The sequence below is a fragment of the Falco cherrug genome, chromosome 3 (assembly GCF_023634085.1).
Source record: "Falco cherrug isolate bFalChe1 chromosome 3, bFalChe1.pri, whole genome shotgun sequence".
Lineage (NCBI taxonomy): Eukaryota > Metazoa > Chordata > Aves > Falconiformes > Falconidae > Falco > Falco cherrug.
In genome coordinates this window covers 23,547,182-23,571,705 of record NC_073699.1, presented here as the reverse complement: position 1 = coordinate 23,571,705, position 24,524 = coordinate 23,547,182, and the positions used below count along the sequence as shown (strand labels likewise).

Sequence of the window (24,524 nt, the reverse complement as noted above, 5' to 3'; positions counted from 1 at the left end):
GAACTCATATAAAGCTTCTGCATCTACAACAGACAGTCCCACAGTAGTTCATAGCTTCAAAAGTGCATGCTTGGAATAAAACCAAGCTTAAGAGGTGGGCCAGGGTGAGGCGGGGGACAGGCCAAGGTTGGAGGAGAGATAGATGGCACAATTGAAATGCATCTATGCCTGTGCCCAAAGCATGGGCAACAAATAAGCAGAGCTGGAAGCCACTGTGCAGCAGGAAAACTATGACATAATCACCATCACAGAAACATGGTGAGAGAACTGGCATGACTGAAGTGCTCCAATGGATGGCTACCAGCTCTTCAGGAGGGATACACAAGGAAGGGGAGGCAGTCAGGGAGTGTTCCAATTGCCTAGAGCTGGATGATGGTGACAGTAGAGTTGAGTGTTTATGGGTAAGGATTAGGGCGAAGGACAACAAGGCAGATATTATGGTGGGAGTCTGTTGCAGACCACCCAACCAGGATGAAGAGACAGATGAAACATTCTACAAGCAGCTGGGAGAAGTCTCACAGTTGCTAGCCCTTGTTCTCATGGGGGACTTCAACTTTACCAGATGTCTGCTGGAAATACAACACAGCAGAGAGGAAACAGTCTAGGAGGTTCCTGGACTGTGTGCAAGATAACGTCCTGATACAGCTGGTGAGAAAGCCAGCCAGGGGAGATGCCCTGCTGGATCTTCTGTTTACAAACAGGGAAGGAAGGACTGGTGGGTGATGTGGTGATTTGGGGACATCTTTGGCATAGCAATCTTGAAAGGATAGAGTTTTCAACTTTTGGGTAGGTAAGGAGGGGGGTCTGCAGAACCACTGCCTTGGACTTCTGGAGGGCTGACTTTGGCCTGTTTAAGAGCCTGGTTGATGGAGTCCCTTGGGAGATACTTCTGAAAGGCCAAGATGTCCAGGAAGGCTGCACATTTCTCAAGAAGGTAGTCTTTAAATGTACAGGAGCGGGATGTTCCCATGTGCTGAAAGATGAGCCAGCAAGGGAGAAGACTGGCCTGTTTGAAGAAAGCTTTGCCTGGAACTCAGGGTAAAACAGAGATCTTATGACCTTTGGAAAAAGGGGCAGGCAATTCTGGAGGACACTAAGAAAGTCTGGAGGTTCTGCAGGGCAAAGATTAGAGAGGCAAAAACCCAGCTAGAATCCTGGCTGGCCACTGCTGTAAAAGATAACAAAAATGTTATTTACAAATAAGTTAGAAACAAAAGAAGGGCCCAGGATAATCCGCATCCTTTTAAGGATGTGATGGGGAACATTTTCACAAAGGATGAGGAAAAGAGTGAGGTACTTAATGCCTTCTTTGCCTCAGTCTTCAATAGCAAGACCAGCTTCCTCTGGGTACTCAGCCCCCTGAGCTGGAAGGCAGGGATGAGGAGGAGCAGAATGAAGTCCCCACACTCCAGGAGGAAACAGTTAGTGACCAGCTGCTTAACAAACTAAAATGATGACTAAATTTCTGTTGCAGAGGATTTCCCAGCGCTCTGGAGATCATTGGTAATTCAGTTTTAACAGTTCTTAAGGAGTCACTGTTTCCCGCAAATCTTGTACTGTCAGAGGCTTCTGCTTGGGAAAGGAACCAAATAACTGCTGACAAACTAAACATACTATTCCCCTTTAAACTAGCCTTACATCTCATGCTGCCAGTTGTCTGAGTTTTGTTCAATGTTTGGCTTGAAGTTTCAGAGTCTGGAAGCTCACCTTGCACATCTGCAGAGAAAGGTATGTGATCCAGAGAATGTTTAAAGAAAACAAAGTGTGAAACTTCCAGTCAATCAATGTGGTTATACTTGCAAGTCATTTTTCCAAAGGAAGTAACTATAAATTAATTTATAATATAAAATGAATGAAGAAGTTATCATTAGTTATACTGTAATTCAACTAATTGGTATAAAAATTGTCTTTAATATAATTTGATATGCTTCCTTCTCTCAATAGAATCTATGCTTTTACGACCACACTAGCATCTTTGTGGTTGTCCAACCGCATTCCCTGCTTTGTTGTGATCCAAGTTTGATCTGAATCTCATCTTTCAATATGTAGTTGGACTACAGTACAGAGGTAGAGGGACAGAGATAGGCTTATTCATTCATTTCATGAAGCCAGTATTTTGGGGTGGTGGAGGAACGTGTTTGCTTCATAATAAAACATTTGTCCAAGTATAATTCAATTCGGCTATATTTATTCCACTATAAGTAAAGAAAAAAAGCCTCTAAACCCCAACAATTAAAAAAAGTAATAAGACCACATGAAAACTTTTTTTCTTCATCTATTACATCTTTCTTGTATTTTTCATAGGGTCATTGATTTTAAAATTGGACACTCATGTGGAAAAGATGTGGTTTTTACTGTATGACAGGTAATGTAAAATAAGCTGTTGGAAATTCCAGCAGAATGAACACTAGTACATATAAATTTTAAGAAATTTCCAGTGAAGGTGCTTTCTTTCTGAGGTAAAATGTAATTTTCAGTACAGGAATAGCTGGCAGCTATTAGTAAGTCTTCTTGACTTTATTTTAACCTGTAAAGACCTGTCATGCTCAAATAGGCATCTACAGAAACAAAACCTTTGAAACTTCAAAATATAGCATGGGGAATTCTGACATTAGAAAAAATATCCAAAAAGGTGAACATGGAGTGTCAGGTCCCAAAGAATGTCATGAAATGCTGCAGCTTGTCTCAAAGCTTACATTACAGATTTTCTAAGTCTGTATAAGACCCATGTAAAAGAATGTGCTAAGACAGAGACAGAGTTTACAATCAGAGCAGTATTGAAATTGCAATAAAATGCTTCCAAATATACACTTTCATATTTGAAGAAAGCTGAAGAGAAGTGACAAGAGCATGTTCTTCTCAAAAATAGATTAAATTCTACTGAAACTAGATTTTGATTAATCTTGTTAAAGATAGATCTAAACCCTTCTTCAGAATACTGTATTTTAAAATTAAGATATTTTAATTGGGATTTTCACTTTCTTATCAGAAGGGAAGAAAAAGACAAACTCAAAGTAAAGCTATTTCCTATATTACAGAGAGAGTGACTTTAAGAAGGCAAAGGGAAAAGTGTGCTAATATTCTATATATAAAACCTAGAAAAAATTTTCCATAGTAGTGTATTTTTTTAGCTAAATAGAAGCACTTTCTTTCAATGTCTTATTTATTTATTTTAAAGAATTAGTAGCATTCTTACTTTGGAAGCTTATGATGCAATTGAGCAACCATCATGGTAACAGCAATTACTGAAACAGGTTAATTTAAAAATTAACTTTATTCAATTTTCTGAAAACTTTTAGTTTCCTTTTGTTCCTTGTAAGACCTCTTTCCAATGTATTGAGTGTTCAACTTGAGATAAATGACATATGTATTACTAACATTCACCAGTCCTGTTATTTACAATTACAAATCCCACCATTCACATTTATAAGACTTTTAACAAGCTTTAGAGAGGAAACCACCTTATTTATCCCTAATATGTGTAAAAGGAATACAAGACAAGAGTAATTGTTTCCTTTTTCAAGGCCTGTCAATAAAAAGGCTAGAAATTATGCACGTGTGTATGTATATCTGTCCTCCCACTATTTCCAAATACAATGCTTTTGCATTATACAGAGAGGCTACTAGAAAGCCACTGGAAAGACTCATTCTTTTGAAAGAGAACTAGTACTTTCTGGGTTGTTTCTGAATGGGCCTGCCTATTAAGGTGAAGTTGCATTAGATGGGATTTATTTAGAGAAGATTATCCAGACCAGAGCGGTTTTATCTTGAAAGAAACTGAACTATGAAAATTGAAATACTTAGTTGAAAGGAATTAGTTCAAGGACAGCTTTCAAGCATAAATTTGAGGTGGCAGTGAAGCCATTGAGAAGCTTGTGCTTTCAGAAACTATTACTGCTCTGCAATCTAACCTGTTAGAGAAACCAGGAAGCAAGTAGGCTGCCCTTAAAATCAACAGGATTTTAGACTATTGCTAGAATCTGTCCTCAACAGAAAAATGATCAATTAAGTACTAGTTGGATTTTTGTGGGGTTTTTTTTTTCATTTTTTTTTACTTTGTAAAAAGGTTGGTTCTACACTAATGTCCAGAAGTGATCAAAATAAGGTTCAATACAGTACAGTTTGATCTAAAAACATATACTTTGGCGGAAGATGAAAAATACTTTCTCACCAAAATAAACATCTCTGACCCCCAAAATTACAACCCTAAGACCAAGAGCATAACAATCTGTCAGATATAACTTCTGTTTATTTTCTTTTGATCAAAAGCTTATTTACCTTCAGTGAACATCACCAAAAATGTCATTAAAACCAACACACATCTTTTTCACTTTCACTTTTTTCAATTCCAGTGGATATTGTATTTGTAAGCCATGTTCTTTCATTTACATACATTTGAAATGTCTAAGATATTTCTTCTTGTCCATTATGATGGGACTGCTTTTATCATTATGTTATACATATAAGCGTTAAATATCACATTCATGGGAGCTGATGAAAAAGCTGACCTTCCCTCACAGATAATTTGGGGACTTTTTTCCAAACAGGAAAAAAAAAACCCCACTGAATTAGTGAGAAATTAGGAGAAAAAAACACTTAAAAAGAAAACATTGATTTTGATATCTTGTACATCTTGCATTCTATTGTTCAGTAATCTCAATGCCTTCTTTCACTTTCTTATAAATTCATTTGAAATACAAAAGAATGACAGTCACATCATCACAGCACATAGTGAAAATAATTTTAAATTATATCCTAATAGTGTAGCCTAAAAAGAAATGTGAGGGCATGATCATCATCATTGCATCTCCTTCAAGGTACTGCTCCTCACATAACTTTAACTAAAATGGTCTTGCAAGTAGGTCTTTCAGTGTCACTTGCAGAGACAACACTAGAAAAGGACTTGCAGATTATCTGTCTAAGCCTTTTGCTATCAAGCCATATTTCTGAGGTTAATATACAAAACACTGGCCTAAGCAATGATTTTAGAAATCATGATAGTTAAGAAATACAATTCATTTATTTCGATTTCTCTGAAAATATCAAGAAAACTTTTTTGTCAGGTAATGTCAGAAATGGCATTCTATATAAAATTAGTTATAAATCTTTCTCTGAATAATTTAACTCTTTCTGTTCTCAAAACTAGAGAAATAGAGAGACTATAATAACTAATGAAGAATTATAACTAACTAACTGCCAGCTAGCACATTTACTTGTGATCTCATTGTCAGTTACATGTTCTGTTTGATTATAGGGCGGGGGAAAAAAACCAAACAAAACAAAGTACAAGAAGTTATGTGAAAGAATGAAGTAATATAAATTCATAAAATCTTTGCTCATCTCCCATATTACTCTTAAAAAAAATTATCTGCAAATGTTAGGAAATGTGCTGCATGATATCTAAAATATAAAATACATACAAACCAAACCTGAATGTAATAAAACCAATTCATTTAAAAATTATCAATCTCTCTCCTACTTATTTCTTCCTTTTCTCTTTCCTTGCTTAGGTGTTTTGAAGTGATTTGCAAACATAACCATAATGTGAAATTAGCATATGACTGAGAGCAAGATAATAGCTTTATATTTAATGCTTTAATACAGTCTAAAATTTGTCTCTGTATCAAATATATAATAATATGTATGTTTAATATTTTTAGTATGTGACTAAATGATTATTCCAACAACTGAAAAAGAAACAAATCAGAAACTTAGATAAGAGATGAAAAATAATTCAAAACATTTTCAAGAAGTTTTTATGTATGTGTCTTTACTCATACAGTACATGAACCAGTGCTGTTACTGACAGTAGGAGTCATGTATGTTCACTGAGAAAAAGGCATAATATTTTGAAAGAGTACTGCAGTATTTTTTTCTTTAAAGACAAGGAATTTGAAAGATAGCTGAGAATGGAGGAGAATATAGCAAAATAAATCCAAAAATAGTCTGCATTAAGAGTGCTAAATCACTCTGAGGACTACTCGGGAAATACATCTGCATGTTTCAAACTTCTGGGTTCCTGAAAAACATACCATAGAAAATGCAATATTCTATATTAGATTCTAACGAGTATTTCTATAATAACAACCGAAACCTCTTCTGTAAGTTTTTATTGTTCTTTTTGTGTTGCATTCAGTTCTGCTTTGCCTTCACAAAAACCTCCAGTACCATATGTATGCTCAATATTTGTAAATCTAATATAGTATTTACATGAGAAACTTATTTTAACTTACCTTCAATCCATTTTTTGCCAGATTATCAGAGATATATGCTCTCTTCGAAATAGGTATTTTATCTTCTTTGCATCCTAAGTACAGGCTATATTGCACTACATAAGTTTATACAGAATTCCATTTCACTTTTTACTGAGAGGTTCAGGTTTGAAAGAGTAGCTCAACAACAGCAATAAATTTTTAACATACATTTTCCAAGTTCAGTATTAGAGAAATGATACAATGGTAGGGTTTATATTTTACCTAAAATCCGAGCCTATCCGTTTTCCATTTTCTGGTTCTCCCGGATCTGGACACAAATTGGATGCCTGTTTAATACCTCCCTCATTTACTGTAAAAAAAAAACAAAATAAAACAAAATCAACAAAAAAAGATTAAATAATATAGGTTTGAGGAAATACAGAGTTAAGCAGTTAACAAATAGGAAAAAGTATATTCTCTGCCTAAGTTTCTCCTCCCTATAATAAGCAAAGTATGCATTTTAAGGTTTGTTTGTGTTTATTGGTTTTTTTGTGGGTTTTGTTTCCAAAAATAATGTAAGTTTTTTGTAAGTTATACTAATCATCTATTTTGATTTCTTATAGTATTATTGAATCCTTATGGAAATGTTATTACTATTCCTTTAGAAAAAATAATGTTTAGAGGGGTGTTCATCAGGTTTAAGGCTGTAAGATTTTACTCTGAAAATAATCTAATAAATGTATCCTCCAATAAGAGCTGACCTTTTCTCTTTAAATTATAATAAAACTTGAATTCATAGACTCATATTGAGAGAATTGTCCTTACCCCCAAAATATGATGATCTGAAGGTAAATTCAAAATGCCAGTTTGATTTGCATATATTTATCTTAAAATAAACTGAAATGGATCTTCAGAGAGAAACTTCCTGTGAACCATTCAGCATGGTTTTCCAAAATGCATATGTAGCGATTTATCCCTCAGCATACCCAATCACCTCTTCACTCATTTTTTCATTGCATTATATACTTGTAATTTTTACAGCTTGCAAAAGTATATCTTAGAAAAATAATATAGGCCAAAATAATTCTATTAATTTTGTATTTAATTTTTTAAATTCATTGAACCAGGAGGTAGCAATTCCCAAAAAAACAGTAGCAAAGGAGGTTGGTCTGCTATTTGGTAAATTCATGGCCTGATAGAAGAATATGTTCTATCAAGTTGACATGAAAGACAAGTTGACATGAAACCAACAGATTTATCCTAAGCAGATATTTTCATATTTATTCATTTTTATTTCTGCAGAAGTAGACCAACTGATTTGTTATATATAAAAAAGATTATAACTTTCAAGAAAAAGTTTGCATATAATTATGCTAATTACATTACATTATAAATTGAATGTACCTGAATAAACAAATGTTAGTTTCTAACTATATTTCTAAAGGGTGTTCGTGAAGTGTCAGCTTTTAATGAAGGACAGCAACATTCAGAATACTTAGGGGTTTCCCCTTCTTTGAAATTTGTCTTCTTACATATACAGAAAAGACAGAATTGGTTTGGTACCCCTGAGAAGTCAAAGGTCAAATGTTGCAGAGAGTTAAAAGGAAAACATCTCAACTTAGCACACTGATAGAAAACCTGTATCAGGCTCAGCCCTTGTCAACTGGAACCACAGTATTTATTCTCTGCCTGGAAAGAACTGTATCATGTCCAAGGTTGTTCTAACCGCAAACCAAGGCAACCTCTGTTCATTTGCATCAATATGCTCAGGGCACATTTGGGCCAGGAGGGCTCTTCCTTAGAACTCGTCCATATTACTGTGTTTCAGTCTTTTCCTTCTGCAGTACTTGTACATGTGTTGAAACCATATTAGCTATAGAAACCCAAGTTCCTGCTAGTGTTGGCATATATATATATATGTGTGTGTATATATATATATATATATATATATATATATATATATGACAATTCCAGTTCCACAGACTGCACTTCACAAGGCCATCTAGCAGGAACATGTTGGATGAGCATTTAGAATGAACTCTCTTTTTGAAATATCTCGGTGGTTTTCCCTATTTCCAAAGCCTAGATCAAGATGTGAGAAATTCAGAATCATCATAAGTAGCCTATATATATAGAAAAGACCTTAAAACTTTGGGTAGACAGTTAGGATTCACAGAGCCATGCAGGAAGGGAAAGGATGTGCACTGAGAACAAGTAGGGAAAAAGATACTTTCTCAGTTTTTTGAAAGTCTGCTAATTTTTCTGACATTAAACATATCTTAAAACTATGGTAAGGAAATTATTCATGATGCCTGATAAGAATAAATAAGAAATTAAAATAAAGTGGTGTCATTTGGGGGTTGTATCATATATCTATGCACACAGAAGAAATTCTTTAAAAAAAAGAAAAAAGCAAAAATATTTAAACAGAAATATTTACTTATATTGCAATTCATGTTTTAATATTTCAAATATTCATTGGAATTCTGTACACTATATTTCCCCATACACAGGTAACAGAGTGAATATTCATAGAAAAAAGGAAATTCTACCGGATTTCAAAACACAAGAACTATTATATACTTCAACTTCTCAAAAAATGGAAGCTTGAAAATATTTTTTTTTGTTTTGACATCTTCTGTATAAAGTTCAATTCCTAAAAATATTTTATTAGATGAATTTTAAATTATAATTATGGGTTTACTAATATTAAAAAATAAAATTTTAAAGGCTTCTGTTAAAGAAAATCAATAAAATAATTACAGTGACAAAATTAAAATAAGACATATAACACAGCAAAAATTCAGAAGAAAAAGTGATAACTAGAAGCAATTAAACTGATTTCTGATTTGATTCCAAATCAGAAATATATTTAAGTACAAACTTAAAACTGTTCTGATGTCTGTTAAGTACTTAGCAAAAAATAAATGCATTTTTTATTATTTTTTTTATGTTACTTTTCCAGACGTTTGATTTTTCAGTGTACTGAAATACAGTTCTGTGTACTTCCCCAGATATCTGTCTGTCTATGTTTGTTTGTTTTATAGCCCAGATAATCATATGACAATAGGAAATGAAAGGCTTCCTGTACTAAATTAAAGGCTTCCCTAGGGAAAGGATTAATTCATGGTCTGGTCATGAAACTAGGAGCAAGAAGTTCCAGAGTTCTCATCCAGAGTGAATTAGGTCCTCCAATGCTATTTTTTTTTTTAATCTCAACACCTGCAAAATTAAGTTGATGAATAATTGTTTCGAATTTTATCATTATATCAAATATTACTGTTCTGGCTTTACTATGTATAAGTCACCCATGCATTAGTATTGAATGTTATATACCTGATATATTAAAAAAAAAAAAAAAGTAAAATAAGGAGAAGACATACACATGAGAAATGTTAGATGATAATTTCTAAAGATATTGCTAATACAAGGCATAATGTAAAATAGGTATTCACTTGTCCTTATCTTATTTCCACTACAGTTGAATGATGGTCATCCTTTTTTTTAAAGGAACCTATTTTTTTAAAGGACTGTAATACAAGTACAGATTCAGCTGAGGCCACACTGGATATTTTATCTAAAGTCAACAGCTAAATACATAGGTTTTTCATGACATACTGCCTCTTCAGTTTCCTCAGCTACCAAAGTGACTAGCTAACCAAATGCTAGATTACAATATAAAATATTAGTTATCTATTTATGACAAGATTATGATCACTAAAGGTACAAATCATCAAGGTTTTCACCTTCAGTTATTATTGACTCATATAATCTATTCTGCATAACCAATATAATAAGATACAGAAGTTTTCAGCTTTACATAGAATATCATAACATATGAAATTATATAAAGACTTTCAAAATTATATTGATAAATTTCATCACTAATTTTGTAACAATCACCTTTAGATATCACAAGTGTCTGGCACTTTAAATAGTAGTTCTTATTAAAGTTTATAAAGTGGAATATTTAGCAATTTGTGCAAAATAAATTTGTAGTGAAACTGTTTTATCAGCCATTGTACTATTCTCATTTGTAACTATAAAAGCACAGATGGACTATCAGACAGAGATCTCAGTGATGCACCTTATAAACTCTACTGTAATTGTCTTACTGTTATTTCTTCTTTAATAATCATTCTACTTTCCAGTAACCCAGTATGCATAGTTTTCAGAAAAACCAAGAATGTCTTACAGAACTACTTAGGTGATGCAGTTTACAGAAAAGTTGAATATGGCAATATGCTACATTATAAAAACTGAAGTGTGTTTGTTTGGTTTTTTTTTTTACTTCATAAACATTAAAAGGTCTTGCTGCTTAAAGACATCTTTTTATAAAAAAAAATCACATATGCTGACAGTTTAAAATCTAAAACTGAAAACTGCATTACAGGTTATGCAACGTGCCCCACTAAATTCTGGAAACTGAATCTATCGCTGACACTTTAAACAAAAAACTAGTGCAAATGTGTCCAACCTAAGGAGCTTCAAAAGCAATTCCTTTCACTCTTGTGAAGAACAATAAAATGTAGTATAAGCAGACATAGGCTAAGCATTTAAATCATCTTTATTTTAACCAATTACTTCTAAATATTTAAAATGCGGTTCTAGTCAAAAAAGGAACTCTATAAAAATGGCAAGTTGTTTTTTGGTTTTTCTTTTTCAAAATACTCTTTAATGTATTTAGACTCATACCTGTTTAATTTAGAAAGCTGCCTGACTCCTCCTTATGAGTTAATCAGGACTCAGTTCTCTAAGATGCTGAGCACTTTCAGTTTCTTTTTTCTATAATTAAAGCTGAAGGCACTAAGCATCTCCAGAATTTTTTAAAACTACAGTTAGTTAATCAGTTCAAAATGTCAAAGTCAATGAAGGAAAAAAAAAATCAGGAAGTGACTTTATGTGTGTCTCTTCAAAAAAATACATGGTTACACATTTCTAAATGATTATACCCTTTGGTTTATATAGCTTTTTGCTGCTAGTACTAATTTTCAACTAAAATAGCATGTCTCCTTTTCGCAGCTAAGACTTCAGCTGACACCTGGTAGGCTGAATATTTATTTATTTGTGAATACTGCAAATTTTGTGTGAAATTACAGACAAAATGTTTTTCTGCAATGCCAGATTTATAGAAAGCTTGCCTTTAGAGTAGAACCATATTTAAAAATTCACCATGCAGACTGGAGAAACAGATTTAAATCAGTCATATTATCAGAAATACATAAACGATTTTGAAAACACACAAACAACACAGACAGCACAAACTTCACTCTTGCACTAGAAAAAAGTAACAAAAAAGGAGTACACTCACAGATAGAAAACTTGTTGCTGTTGTCTTTCCCTGGAAACAATTTAAATCCTCTAGATTTAAAATCTATGGCCTTTTTCACTAGTTAAAAAAAAAACAAAACAAAAACAAGTATCAGGCAATACAGTCTAAAATAGTTAATTTCATTTGACAAGTTTTATCATGGAAGTATATACAAACTAGAGTACTGGCTATCTAACAAGCTCATATTGTGTACTTTTGGTGGAAAACAGTTTACAAAAACAAGTACCAAATTGTACACCTGACAAAGAAAAGAAGTAAGACCTGTAACTTAATTTTTCTCCTGCATAACCAAGAAAAAAAAAAAATAATGGCCAAAAGTGTTTATTTCTATGCACCACATAGTTGCGAAAAACATTGTCACACATTTATGGAATCTTGAAAATTAAAAGAATGATAGATATGGTTGCTCTAAAACAGCTGAACAGTTGAATCTTATCTGGTCTTCTGTGTTAAGAAACAATAATGCTCGTCTTCCACTCCCTCTATTAAAAACAAAACAAACAAACAAACAAACAAAAAAACCACACCAAAAAAACCCTCAAAAATGCCAAAAAACCTGCAGAATACTTTCATATCTGCCAACTGAAAAGTCAGCAACCTTTTAAAAAAATGTTCTAAAACAGTTTTTAAACAGCTGATTTTTCTGTGAAATTTTAACTCAATTACTCTTTCCAGTCATAGAGAATTTAAAAGGAAAAAAAGTCACCCATGACATGTAATTTAAAGCACACTGAAATCCAATATATATGCATATATGCTCAGATCTGAATTCCATAAGCATCCAAGCAATATAGGGCATATATTAATCCACATATATTCTGAAAAGGTTTAATCAGCAGTAGAAATGTCATCATATTTTTTGTCGACATATTTTGCCTGTTACTTCAGATTTTAAAATTTACATTGAAAATCAGTATTACATTTGGGAAAAGACAAAACAGAGGCAACAGCTATAAAATTACAGTGTTTTAGTGCACAAAAGTCCTTCTAAAAGTAACACACTGGAATACATTCTCAAATTCTATAGGCATCCAGATTACCTCCCCATTCTGAAACTACCTCCACTAGTTGTTTTCAAAATTGACCTTAGTTATGTTCCTAGCTTTAGTACGGAAGAATAACTTTTACTCAGGAAATACTGAGATTTGTTACTCTGTGTTTAGATCACACAGACAAAACAGAAATATTTTGATCATAGATAAATTAAGCATACCGGGCTAATTTTCTGTTTTAACTACAGAGATCTGAATGCAAAAGTAAAATACAATCCACTGTTCTGCTGTTGGTTCTGCAGATGCTCCTCTTTCTAGCTTGAAAATTGTTACTTGCAAAGTGTAATATGGAAGTTAGTTGGCTCCCACCTCACTCTTAACCCCACAGCTGAACTATTTCTCTAAAAGTTCTTGTTTTGTGCTGGCTTTATGATAAAGGCAGTTAATCCAGGTAAACCATGTGGCCTCAATACATATTTGAAAATAAACAACTAATAAAAGGAGAGTAAACCAAAAATTTAAGAGACGTTAAAAAGGCAAAAAAGCACAACAAACCTTTTCTTTCAGTCATTACACTATGTGCCCCTTTTCCCCAATACACTCTGCCAGTGAGCAATGAACAATACATAAAAATGGACCTTCTAGAAAAATTTCAAGTACAGGTTAATTTTAAGTACATCATACTCAAGTGACTTGATAGATTAGATACATTTAAAAACTCTATGGAAGAACTTGTTTTATGTTGCGTACAAGCAAATACTACTGATGAAGTCAACAGAGATTAAATGAACTAGGTCTAAGAGAAGTTAATGTGAGAAGACAGTACGTCATGAAAAAATTTCTCAGCACCCATTAACTTATAGAAAATGAACAGTCAAAGAAACCCTTACATGAGGCATAAATACCAAAGTAGCAAAATATTATTGCTATTTTAAAATAAATAAAATTATTTATTTCCACACACAAGAGCAGAACAAGATTCAGGAGAAAACATACTACTAAAAAAGACAATTTATAGGATAGATATAGGAGGTGATGATAAATATTTTCACACTCCTGATGGAAGAGACCACATTTTCTTGTAAATACACACAGGCTTTTCTCTCAAGATGCAAAATGTAAATTTCTTTGTGTATCATAATGTAACCTATAAGTATTGCTTATGGTTCTGGTAAATACATTATTTGCAGGAGCACAACATACCTGTTGGCACAAAGTACTATATGTTTTAATATATTTTTTAACCTTTAATACCATAAGCCCTCCCACCCCAAATTAATTGAAGTCTACAACTAATACAATTCTCAGTAGAAGTCATGGACCCAAGAACTGTACTTTCACATAGTACAGCCATACTGGAATAGCAGTAATGCTCTCTCATCATTGTGTGAGATTTCTAAGATGCTATTTTGACATACACATAAATGTTGGCATATAGCTGTAAACTTCTCTTTTGGTCTTCTCTGAGCATCAGTGTAAAATAACTCCTCATGAATCAGAAGATAGGCCTAGCTATTTTTCCACACCTAAGTAAAATGGGAGTGGGCTTGAATACATGATTTCAAGTGGTGGGATGGGTTTAAATACTCACATTAGGGAGACGCTTGTCCTCTAGTTTTAGAAATCATCATAACAACAAATTAAAGAATGAAGACTAATTTGGGGGTTTTTGTTTGTTTCTACTCGTCCTGAAACACCTGAATGGCATACCCATAGTCTGTCTAGACAAGAAACAGAGTTCAAAAGATCTAAGATGGAACTGGAAATAGTTTTAAGAGTGTTTTGGTGAAGACATTTAAAACAGTAAAAAATTTTTATAACTATTTGCATCACTATGCCAAGGCTATGAAATACCACTAGGAAAGAGAGCAACTCAAGATCTCTGAAGCATCTTTACACTACAAGAGAAAAATTTTACTTCTACCTGGGTTTTGTACATTGATTTATTAAACAGTAGTTTGTGAATACACTGTGAAGGAATAATTACAGAAATGTATTTGGTTCAAACATGCCTTCACTAAACTACATGTCAGATGGCATATGCATGTATAAACATAAAAATAACCCCACCATCACCAAAAATCCAACACCCAAAACACATAAATATATTCTTTAATATGTGGTAAACTAGGCCTTATTTTGCACATGCCAATGTGGAAACCAGTGTGGAAAATGGTAACTGTTCAAAAACAGGCTCAGCATACACATGACAGTAAGTACTAAGAATGGTTATCAGTTTTCAGAAGTCTCAGAGGATGGATTCATGTCAGCAAACAGCACAGTTCTACACATCTAAGCTAGTCCACAAAGAGAAACAGAGATTTTAAGGGCTCGAATCATCTGGCCTAAGATACCTACTTTCTCATGAGATTAATTTAGATTTTGATACTCCCATTTCTCTCAAGACAAGCAGTTCAGATGTGATAATGCTACTGAAAGAAATATGGTCAGCCTACTATATTTTCTTACTTCTGAATGGCCAAGAAACAGGGAAATCGATTAGACAAAAAAAGTAGGATACCCCTGAGAAAGCATACCGGTGTAGATGGAAGGCAGCAGAAAATTCTCTAATGCTTTGAAGAATAATATTCATAAATTAAAACAGATGTGAACTCAAAGCTTCCTTTATGCCCTGTCCTTAAATCCATCCAAGTATCAAGCCAAAAATAAAACTGAAAAGTTACATCAAGGAAATCAAACTGTTCAGAGACCAGGCTTAATCATGATGTCTAAAATAGAATAAATCTTCAGTAACGCTGTCATATAATTAACTGGAAAGACTAAAAAAAATCTATTTTAATCAAAATTTATAAACTTCTATCTGATCTAACCACCTGTCCACTGCTATAATGCAAGGAAATGCTTAGAAGTTTCTTTAATACCACTTTAAATACATATGGCTTGTAGATTGGTTGGTTGGTTTATTTTTAATTTATAGATTTAAAAGTCAGCAAGTTGGTTTGGATTTTTTATTTTGGGGGTCAGGAATGCCAATGTACATTTCCTATCCAAATAAGCCTCTGACAATCCTGAATGTATTTGTGATCACGTGACCTGATGAAATGTAACCAGTAGCATCAGAACTGTGCGACAATGAATCACAGATTATGTTAAAAAAACTTGAAAAGTACTTTAGCATCCACCTTGGAAGCTTGTGCTTTTTTTCCTGTTCAAATGGCTTTATTACAGCATGAAAGATTATAATTTATGTGACTGTTTCTAAAGTTAGAAGGGTCAATGTCTTCTGCAAGTATGAAAGATGGAACTGAATGCTTTATTGACATGGGAAGGATATGAACAGTCCTGGTAATGGAAGGAGTCCAGGTAAGAAGTTTTGCATCACATGGTAAGCTAATATTCAGCCAATAGACAGACAAGACTCATGTACACTTTTCAAGTAGTAAATTTATATGTAAACTGAAATACATCTAGAATAATTTTATTGAAGTTGTTGACCAAAATGGTCTCTCATGTAAGCTAAGGAAGATTCAAACACTTACAGGCAAAGTTTTAGACAAAAAAAAAATTAAAATACTGCCTTAAATTTTTTTATAAAAAGGTGTAATTCTGCATATTCATGCATAGTCATATGTGTACAGCCTATATACAAACAGTCATGAGAAAGGACTAATCTAGACAATTACTGCATTTTACTTTTCAGGCTAAGTACTATATTAAAAAAGGACATCAAGTTAAAAAAAGAATGTATCTACATGTGTTTTAAGCACGTGTATTATAAAAGAAACACTACTTAGACGTATAATTTCCCTAGCACTACCTTGAGTACAACAAGCTCTCAGACACTAGAAATGAAATTTACTTTCAATAATGAAAAAATTGTTCAGTTCACACAATTCTGGCTTCAGTGTAAAAGTACATCCTGAGAGCTACACAAGACATAAATTTCAAGACAGAAAATTTGCTTCCACAATATGGAAGCAGTGGGGTCTGTAGCCACGTGAAGGATATTTATTTAAAACACTGACAACCTACAAATACATGTCTTTATTTCAGTTATGCAACAGCATTTTTGTAAGTAAATTGTCCAGCTTGTCTTGTCTATGTTTTGTAAACTTTTATACAAAGTATAAGCTGCGTTCAAAATGCTGATAACTAAAACATCATCATTCTATGCAAAACAGACACTCAGGTTCCATTACTATAACTATACAGAGTATTAACCAGGGAAACTTAGGCCTCTTCTGACCTTATAAACTTCTTTACTTATGTGTAGCTCAAAGTACTTCCAACAATGAAACAGCCCCTCCCCACTCCTGAAGCTTTCTTACATTATATTATATTATATATTCACTATCACTCAGCTAATGCAGCTGGAGAACATCATACTATCAAAGCCATTATTTCATGACTGCACATACAATCATCCTTAGATGACATCTGCAGAAATACAATATTATGTTCAAAAGAGGAGGTAGATTGCTTATTTGACTGTACCTAAATGTTTGTATTGTATATACATATATGCCCATACAACGTGTTTTAGAAAACATGTAATATCCCTGGAAATAAAGGGAAAGTTTGATGCCCCCTCACAATCTCTGTATTCTTTTGTTTCTTATCTTTGACATTTACTTGAAGTCAACTGCAATGGATTCTCTTTGAAAATATCTGAATCAAAAGTAGCTGTTAAAAGAAATTCTGGGGTGAAAGTCTTTGAGAGTATATTATCTCGAGATTTATTTTTTTCTTTTTCTCACATGACTGAGAAAGAAAAGTTAATCTTTCCTTTGAATCTGTATTCTCAAAATTCTTCCCAGCACACTACTGTTACATAGAAAACAGAAATTACTACCATTTGTTTTTCTTTGTATTGGGTCCAAATGCTAGGGAAGCTGAAATTAAAAACACTTGTAGATTCAGGATTACATGGTCTTCTTCAATAAGTGTACTTGCTGGATTTATGGTATCCTAGAAATAATGAATAATTAACCCATTAACTTCTTTCTGAAGAGACAGAAGATAGCTGTTTGGAATACAGTGCAGAACTGATTCTGACTGGTGCAGAACCAGTCAAGAACTTCAGTATCTGATGATGGCAGATTTTACTTGCTGCAGCTGCTATTTCTGGTGATGGAAACAGGAGTCTGATATATTCTGGACTTCCAGTATTTGGTACTCATGTACACATATGCCAAATAACTGATGCATGATATTTCCAGTTCATCTTGGGCGTAAGTCTGATTCACTCTATTTCCTCTAGAAGTTGATCCACATCCACAGCATATCCACAGCCTGAATGCATTAAGCCTACTGCTCATGTACAGGTCAGTTTCTTTTTTTGTGTGTGTACAATTCATGTTCACTACACATGTAATGCAACTATTATCCAGAATTTCCAAACTCTGACAACACAAGCGTGAGATATCCAGGTATCTTAGGGATCATTGCATCAAGAGATTGCACAAAAGGCAGGGGGGGGAGAGGCAGGGGAGGAAAATATAGCAGGCTATCTAGTTTTTAGGTGATGACACTTTTGGCTCTATAAATTTACATTAAAAATCTCTAAGCTTAGTGATTACCCAAATAAACTTCACTGTGACCCAACACACTGACTGATGTAGCACTACCTTCTAGAGCTTTTCTGCACCTTGAAAGCTGGTATTAGAGAACATGAATTTTCATCAGGTTTTGTAGCACAGCAGCAACTGTGTAGGTTAATGATTTCTTAAATATGAAGAGCCATTCAGAAGATGAACAATCAGACTACAGAGTGGTGAACCATCCACTTGTCATAGTATTGCATTTTTTGCTTTTTACATGAGCGGATCTTGGTTTCCTTTTTACTCTATACCCCCACCCATCTCACTTTCAACCCTAAAGTGTCTGGTCAAAGCAGATTGTATAGAAGATTTATACCTCAAATTACTGCAGCTACTGCATGACTGTACTTACTGCTACACTGTATTACTAATTACTGCAGTAACACACTGCATTAGTACAACTTATAACAAATACTTTTTTCTTGATCCTACAATATTTTAAACATGATGAGGTGGTGGACAATAAATAGAATGATTAAAATAGTGAAAATGACTTTTTGACTCTGTCCTAAAAGTAGAGAAGTTTAAACATAGTTACTAATCATTATGACCTATTAAACAGATAAAATTAGACTTTTTATTTATTTTCAGGTGTAAGTAGTTTTGATGAGAAAAGGCTCTATTTTACTATTAACCCACAGTCAAAAAGTTTTATTTAGAATGGAAGAAAATGCAAATGAGAATGAATGTAAAATTTTCTCCACAAAATGATAGTTAAATGAACATAATCGTATACTTAATCTACTTTATATATTTTGTATATATAATGAACAAAATGTATATGTATACTTTACATACAATATATATGTATACTTTATATACATATACCATACACATATGATTCTAACCTAATGTGTGCATTTCACATTTATATTAAAATTCAATGTGTTTTTATTTTATTTTAATATGATGCATTTCCATCTTAATTGTGCAACTTCTCAGGGTCATTTTCTATCCATAGATCAAAACCTGTGACAATTTTCAGAGAACAGTATGATATAAGCTATGTAGTATTTAATATGCATTTGAAAATTTCTCATTGGGTTTTTACCTCATTTAAATACACACTGATGAGTGACATAATGGAAAAAAAAATCCTGCTCTTCTCTTGCTGAAAAGTATGATTAGCATGGAGCAGAACTGGAAGTTTAAGTATTACTGTGCTATGTCATTTGTCAACAAAATTGTATGTGGAACTCTCCCACTTTAAAATGTTTTCACTAAAATTTATAATAATATTTTACTTCCTTAGTTAAGTCCCAGTTATTATAAAGACCAGCTATATATATAATAAAGTAATGCAATAAGGAGCTAAACTATGTAGAATCAGTCAGAAAATGTATTGAAAAAAAGGTTTTCTATACAGGTTACAGATACATATATATAAATAGGTTATTTCATATATTGGTATTGAATTAAGAACAAAGAGGAAACACAGTTAGTTTACACATATGGTTTTTAAAATGGTCAAAATTATAGTTTTCCACTGTATTATTTAAAAGAAAGCAATTATGGTTAATATGATTATTTTTAAAGTAATATATAATTGCACTAATGATAAATTTGTTTTTATATTTGTCTAAAATGTATTTGATTCATACCAACATATTGTAGTCAAAATCAGAAAACCTGAAATACTGAGGGAAAGTAATGAACCAACACATCACAAGACAAGTATCAATTATAGAACTAAACATGTATATTATAATGAAGAAACTTAAGAACCAAAGGAACTGCAAGAAAAATAAATGTACCAAGTTAGGAGAATAAAACTGACAGGCAAGTATAAGGAGCTATAATTCAATTAAAGCATTAACATAACTCATTTCCTGAAATCAGTATGACTGATTTTCTTTTTCCCCTTCTTCCTTCTATTCACGCTGGACTTGACTATTCAATGAAAACTGATGTCATTTCCTCTGACTTCTCTGAAGTTGGAAGGTGTCAAGAAACTTAGGTCATTATTATCAGCTTTTCTCTAACAAAAACTTTAACCACGGATTATGGAGTTCATCCACCAAATAGAACATATCTATGTGACTCATTGCACATACTAAACAGGTATTTCCAAAAGTATTAGGAAATATTGAACAAATACAGTTCAGCGATTAAATGCTTGAGTACTAAATTACATCTGTGTTATGCTAAAAAACTATTTCTTGGAATTTATTAAATTATTCTAAAAAATAACATTTAAACATACACAAATGTCTTATATGTAGATATTCTTATACATATAGAAGAACATAAGAATCTTACTGCAAAATATATTGACTTTCTTCAGACTCGCATCTTTGCACTTCTGGACTTCACTCATAACAAAAAAAAAAAAATCCCCCCTCCCAAAAAAAAAACGAACCCAAAACCTGAGGACATATGCACATTGATTTCCTACTTCACTCTTAAAACCTTCACTGCGCTTTGTTTCCTCTTCCTGCTTCTAAGTAAACCTCAAAAACATCAGGATACATCAATATATTTTCTAACAAATCCTTGAAAAGTTACATTGAATAATCCCAAAGCAATGCCATTCACTGAATCTTTTTTTAAAAAATAAAGATAATTAAATAACTTTATCTTAAATCCTTTTGGTTTCAAGATTTAACTCCTCATAACAAATCTGAAAAATCTTTAAAAATCTTTAAATCTTATTGCCTCCTACCATCTTAAGTTCTCCTGTAAAAAACAGCAAAAATAAAAAATGGTTTAAAGGGGAACATCCAGGTTCTCCCTGACTCACTTTTTCCTCACTATTACTAAGATACTACTTAAAGTCAGGTATCAAAAAGCATAAGGTAAGGTGTGATAGATAAGTGTTCTTAAAGAATAAAGGGATAGAGAAACAATAAAGGCTTTATAAGAAAGTCAGAAAAAAAAATAGAGCTGGAAACATACAGAAAGAAAGAGAATGGAGATAGTAGAATGAATAAGATTTTGAAAACAGCTAAGTAAAATAATCAAAACATAATCTATATTTTAATCTTCAAACTGAGCAGATATGGTAAAAAATTTGCAAATGCTTGGTGACATTTCTGCTCTTTAGAAGCACAGAACTTTACAGTAGTTAAATGTGTTGGAATCTAAACTTCTATTGGAAATAAATGTGATTTAAGATGCAAATGAAAGCATTGATTCACTTTCTCAACTGCTACACGATGACTAGTTTGATCCAGTACTATTTGAGTTTGATTTCGATAAGCATTTTTTTTTCTCCAAATCTGTTATCTCTGTTTCAGACTGATTTTTTTCTATATTTCATTTATTAATTATGAACTGTACCAGTGGTCTTGATACATTGCTTGCATCTTGCACTCATTTGTATCTATAGTACACAGGTCTTGCTTTAGAAATTCCCTTAGGATGGATATTGTCTTAGAATGCAGGACTTCTTAACGATATAGTAAAATCAATTAAGTCTTCAAAATAATTTCAAGCTTTTCTTCTTTGTGAGTTTTGTGCTGCATATAGTTATACACCTGACAATACTCTAAATATTCTTTGCAAATTATCAGTTAATTGAAAAAAAAAAAAAAGATACTTTATTTCTTCATTTTTCAATATAAGAAAAACCCTGTTCAACTGCCTCCACGGACCATGACTGCTAAATAAAAAGGTATAGCCAAACTCTATGACTTGTCCTTGAAAATGGGAAAAAAATAATAAAAGGATGGCTACTATACATTGTTTATACAGAGTTTGTCTTTTGTGGTAGGAGTTATTTATTTCTGTTATAGAAGTCCAGGTACATTACAATGAAGAACAAAACTCCAGTGACTTGACTAGAGATATTTCATTTTCAATTCACTTCATACTCCTTCAGTAGAATTAAGGAGTCTTTAAAAAAGTTTTCACTTACTTTGTAAAATTATTTAACTCACTTTGTGTTCCTTTATAAAATCCCAGAAGTGTAATATCATGTCAGCAAAAGAGAATCAGTCTTGATTATGTTTGGCATTGATAGATCAAGGATTCTTCTCAATTATATATATGAGAGAATAGAAACCCCCACTGTTTCAACATCATCAGCTTTCACATTTATTTTATTCTTTCTTTGCTTCTATCTTAAGATTTATTTTAAAATCCTTGTATTCTTTGTCCTCTCTTGCCACTTAAACAAGAAGTAAGATTCCCATTATTCTCAGTGTTATTTAATTGGGATGCATGTGTACTACCATATTAAGAGGAAGAGGAAGAGGAAGAGGAAGAGGAAGAGGAAGAGGAAGAGGAAGAGGAAGAGGAAGAGGAAGAGGAAGAGGAAGAGGAAGAGGAAGAGGAAGAGGAAGAGGAAGAGGAAGAGAAGAGAAGAGAAGAGAAGAGAAGAGAAGAGAAGAGAAGAGAAGAGAAGAGAAGAGAAGAGAAGAGAAGAGAGAATGGTTCAGTTGGAAGGGGACCTAAAATGATCATCTAGTCCAACTGCCTGACCACTTCAGTACTGAACAAAAGTTAAAGCGTATTATTAAGGGCACTGTCCAAATGCTGAGGCATTTGGTCATATGCCTCTTAACTCATCTCTAGACAGTAAAAGTATGCTATAAAAGCACTCACAAGAAAAAGTTCTAAAATAACTCTCATGACGTTTGCATATACTGAAATAAAAATTCTACAGCCTTAAGGAAGAAAAGATGCAGTTGATATGATTCTAAAACAATTCAATAGCACTAACAGCATTACTAAACTCTGAATTCTTAGTGTATGAAACACAGATAGTAGAAAAGACCAAAATTTTCCAATTTTCCTCTACTAATGTAGTTCTGACCAAGCTGACAGTACTTAGATACTTTAACAAAAAATAAACAAGGGGGGAAAAATCACACTTAATTTCCTTCCTGATTCACATCTGAAAAAGACAAATCATACTAGAAACTGTGATTGTAGTATCCACATGAATGCTCAGCATTTGAAGCTTCTAGATTTAACTGAGTGAAAGTGGTCGGGGACCTTCTTTTTCCCCCCACTACTTCTGAATAGATGAAAAGATACTCTTCACTGAGTTTGATCACTTGATTCATTAGAACTCAGGACTCAAAAGATGCTAGGTTTCTCTTCCAGTTATCATATCTGAATGTATTTTTCATTAGCCTATCAAGCTGCATCTTGAAAGTAATATTTTCACCCTTCATCTATTCCCTCCTTCTACGAGAAGGCTTCACTGTTCTGATAACAAGAACTCACCTTGCCTCTCTCTCTAATGTATCTATATATTATATACTCATTTGTCCTTATTTAAGTTCTCCGCATACTGGCATTCACTTCCTGAAACATTTATCTTTTCATCCTGTCTTACATTTCTTTTGTAAGGTGGGACGATCAGAACAATGTAACACTTATTTTATTCATCTGATTCAGACTGAATTCTTTTTGATAAGGAACTATAATAATGTACAGTATTCCTCATGAAATATCGCCACTGCTTTATAAAATGATACTTCTACTTCCCTACCTTTAATGGAAGTATTTCAGCAAACATGACTAGGGTACTTTTTTCCTCTCTTAAATAGTCACAGCATAACATCTGCTCCTCTTGTATGATTTCCAACTAATAAGCTTGGAGAAGAAATTCTTCAGCCAGGCTTTAAGAGAACCTACAATTACTGTTGAAGTCCAGATACTATGTGTGGTAGACTAATTTACACCTAGTAGTTTAATTTTAGATAGAGACCTCTAGTTGCTTCTATACATCTTTCATACATACACTTCAAAAATATCAGTTTAGGAAACAAAATGGTCATGTTGTTTACTCATTCTGAAAGATCTTAGTCATAGAACAATCCTGTAAAAGTCAACAGTACTATTCTTATTCTGTAGTTACCATTTTTCATCAATGCTAAGGTATCATAAAACAGCACTATTCTAATCTTACTAGCAATATTCTCTAAAAACACTACTGTGAAGACTACAAGTACAGTACATTTTTACCATTTTAAGTATACACATATATAAAATAGTAAGTTTTAGTAAATTATATTTGGTATATTAATTTTTAAGTATAAATTATTTTGCATAATATGGTAGCATAATTCCTAAATTGTTATCAAAAGCACAGGAAAAAATAAATTTCCAAATTATAAATTATTTTTTTAATATCTATTAGAAAATAATTTAAAATTTAATTTACATAATCTTCTTAAGCAGCTTTGATATATACTACCATAGTAATTTCATATGCAGGGCAAGACGATAGTTTTTTATACTTTTTTGCATATTTCATTGCCAAAGACAAGCTAAAACACTTCAATAGAAACCTACAGGAAACCCCATAGAAACACCTGTGGAATATCTCCCCATAATGGAAATTTCTTCAAGTCAATTAATAATAGTCTCGCATTCACAAACATCACTTCAAAATATGTTTGTGGCTTTGTAATGATGAATATTTTATGGAAGACCACTGCAGGTTATTTAATGAGCATCATCTGATATGTTTTCATGGCTTTTATAAGTATAC

General features: G+C 32.8%; 1 protein-coding gene across 3 annotated transcripts in view; it reads right to left on the bottom strand.

Annotated features, from left to right (window-relative positions):
- The window catches only part of CSMD3 (CUB and Sushi multiple domains 3), a 726,530-nt gene that overhangs the window by 430,283 nt on the left and 271,723 nt on the right, over positions 1–24,524 (bottom strand). For 2 of the 3 annotated variants that reach the window (XM_055706136.1, XM_055706138.1), the window contains 2 exons: positions 11,506–11,583; positions 6,477–6,564 (listed from right to left, as the gene is read on the bottom strand). In XM_055706136.1, the coding sequence (XP_055562111.1) occupies positions 6,477–6,564; positions 11,506–11,583 (166 nt within the window). The remainder of the gene's footprint in view (positions 1–6,476; positions 6,565–11,505; positions 11,584–24,524) is intronic. The other variant, XM_055706139.1, reaches the window with a different exon arrangement.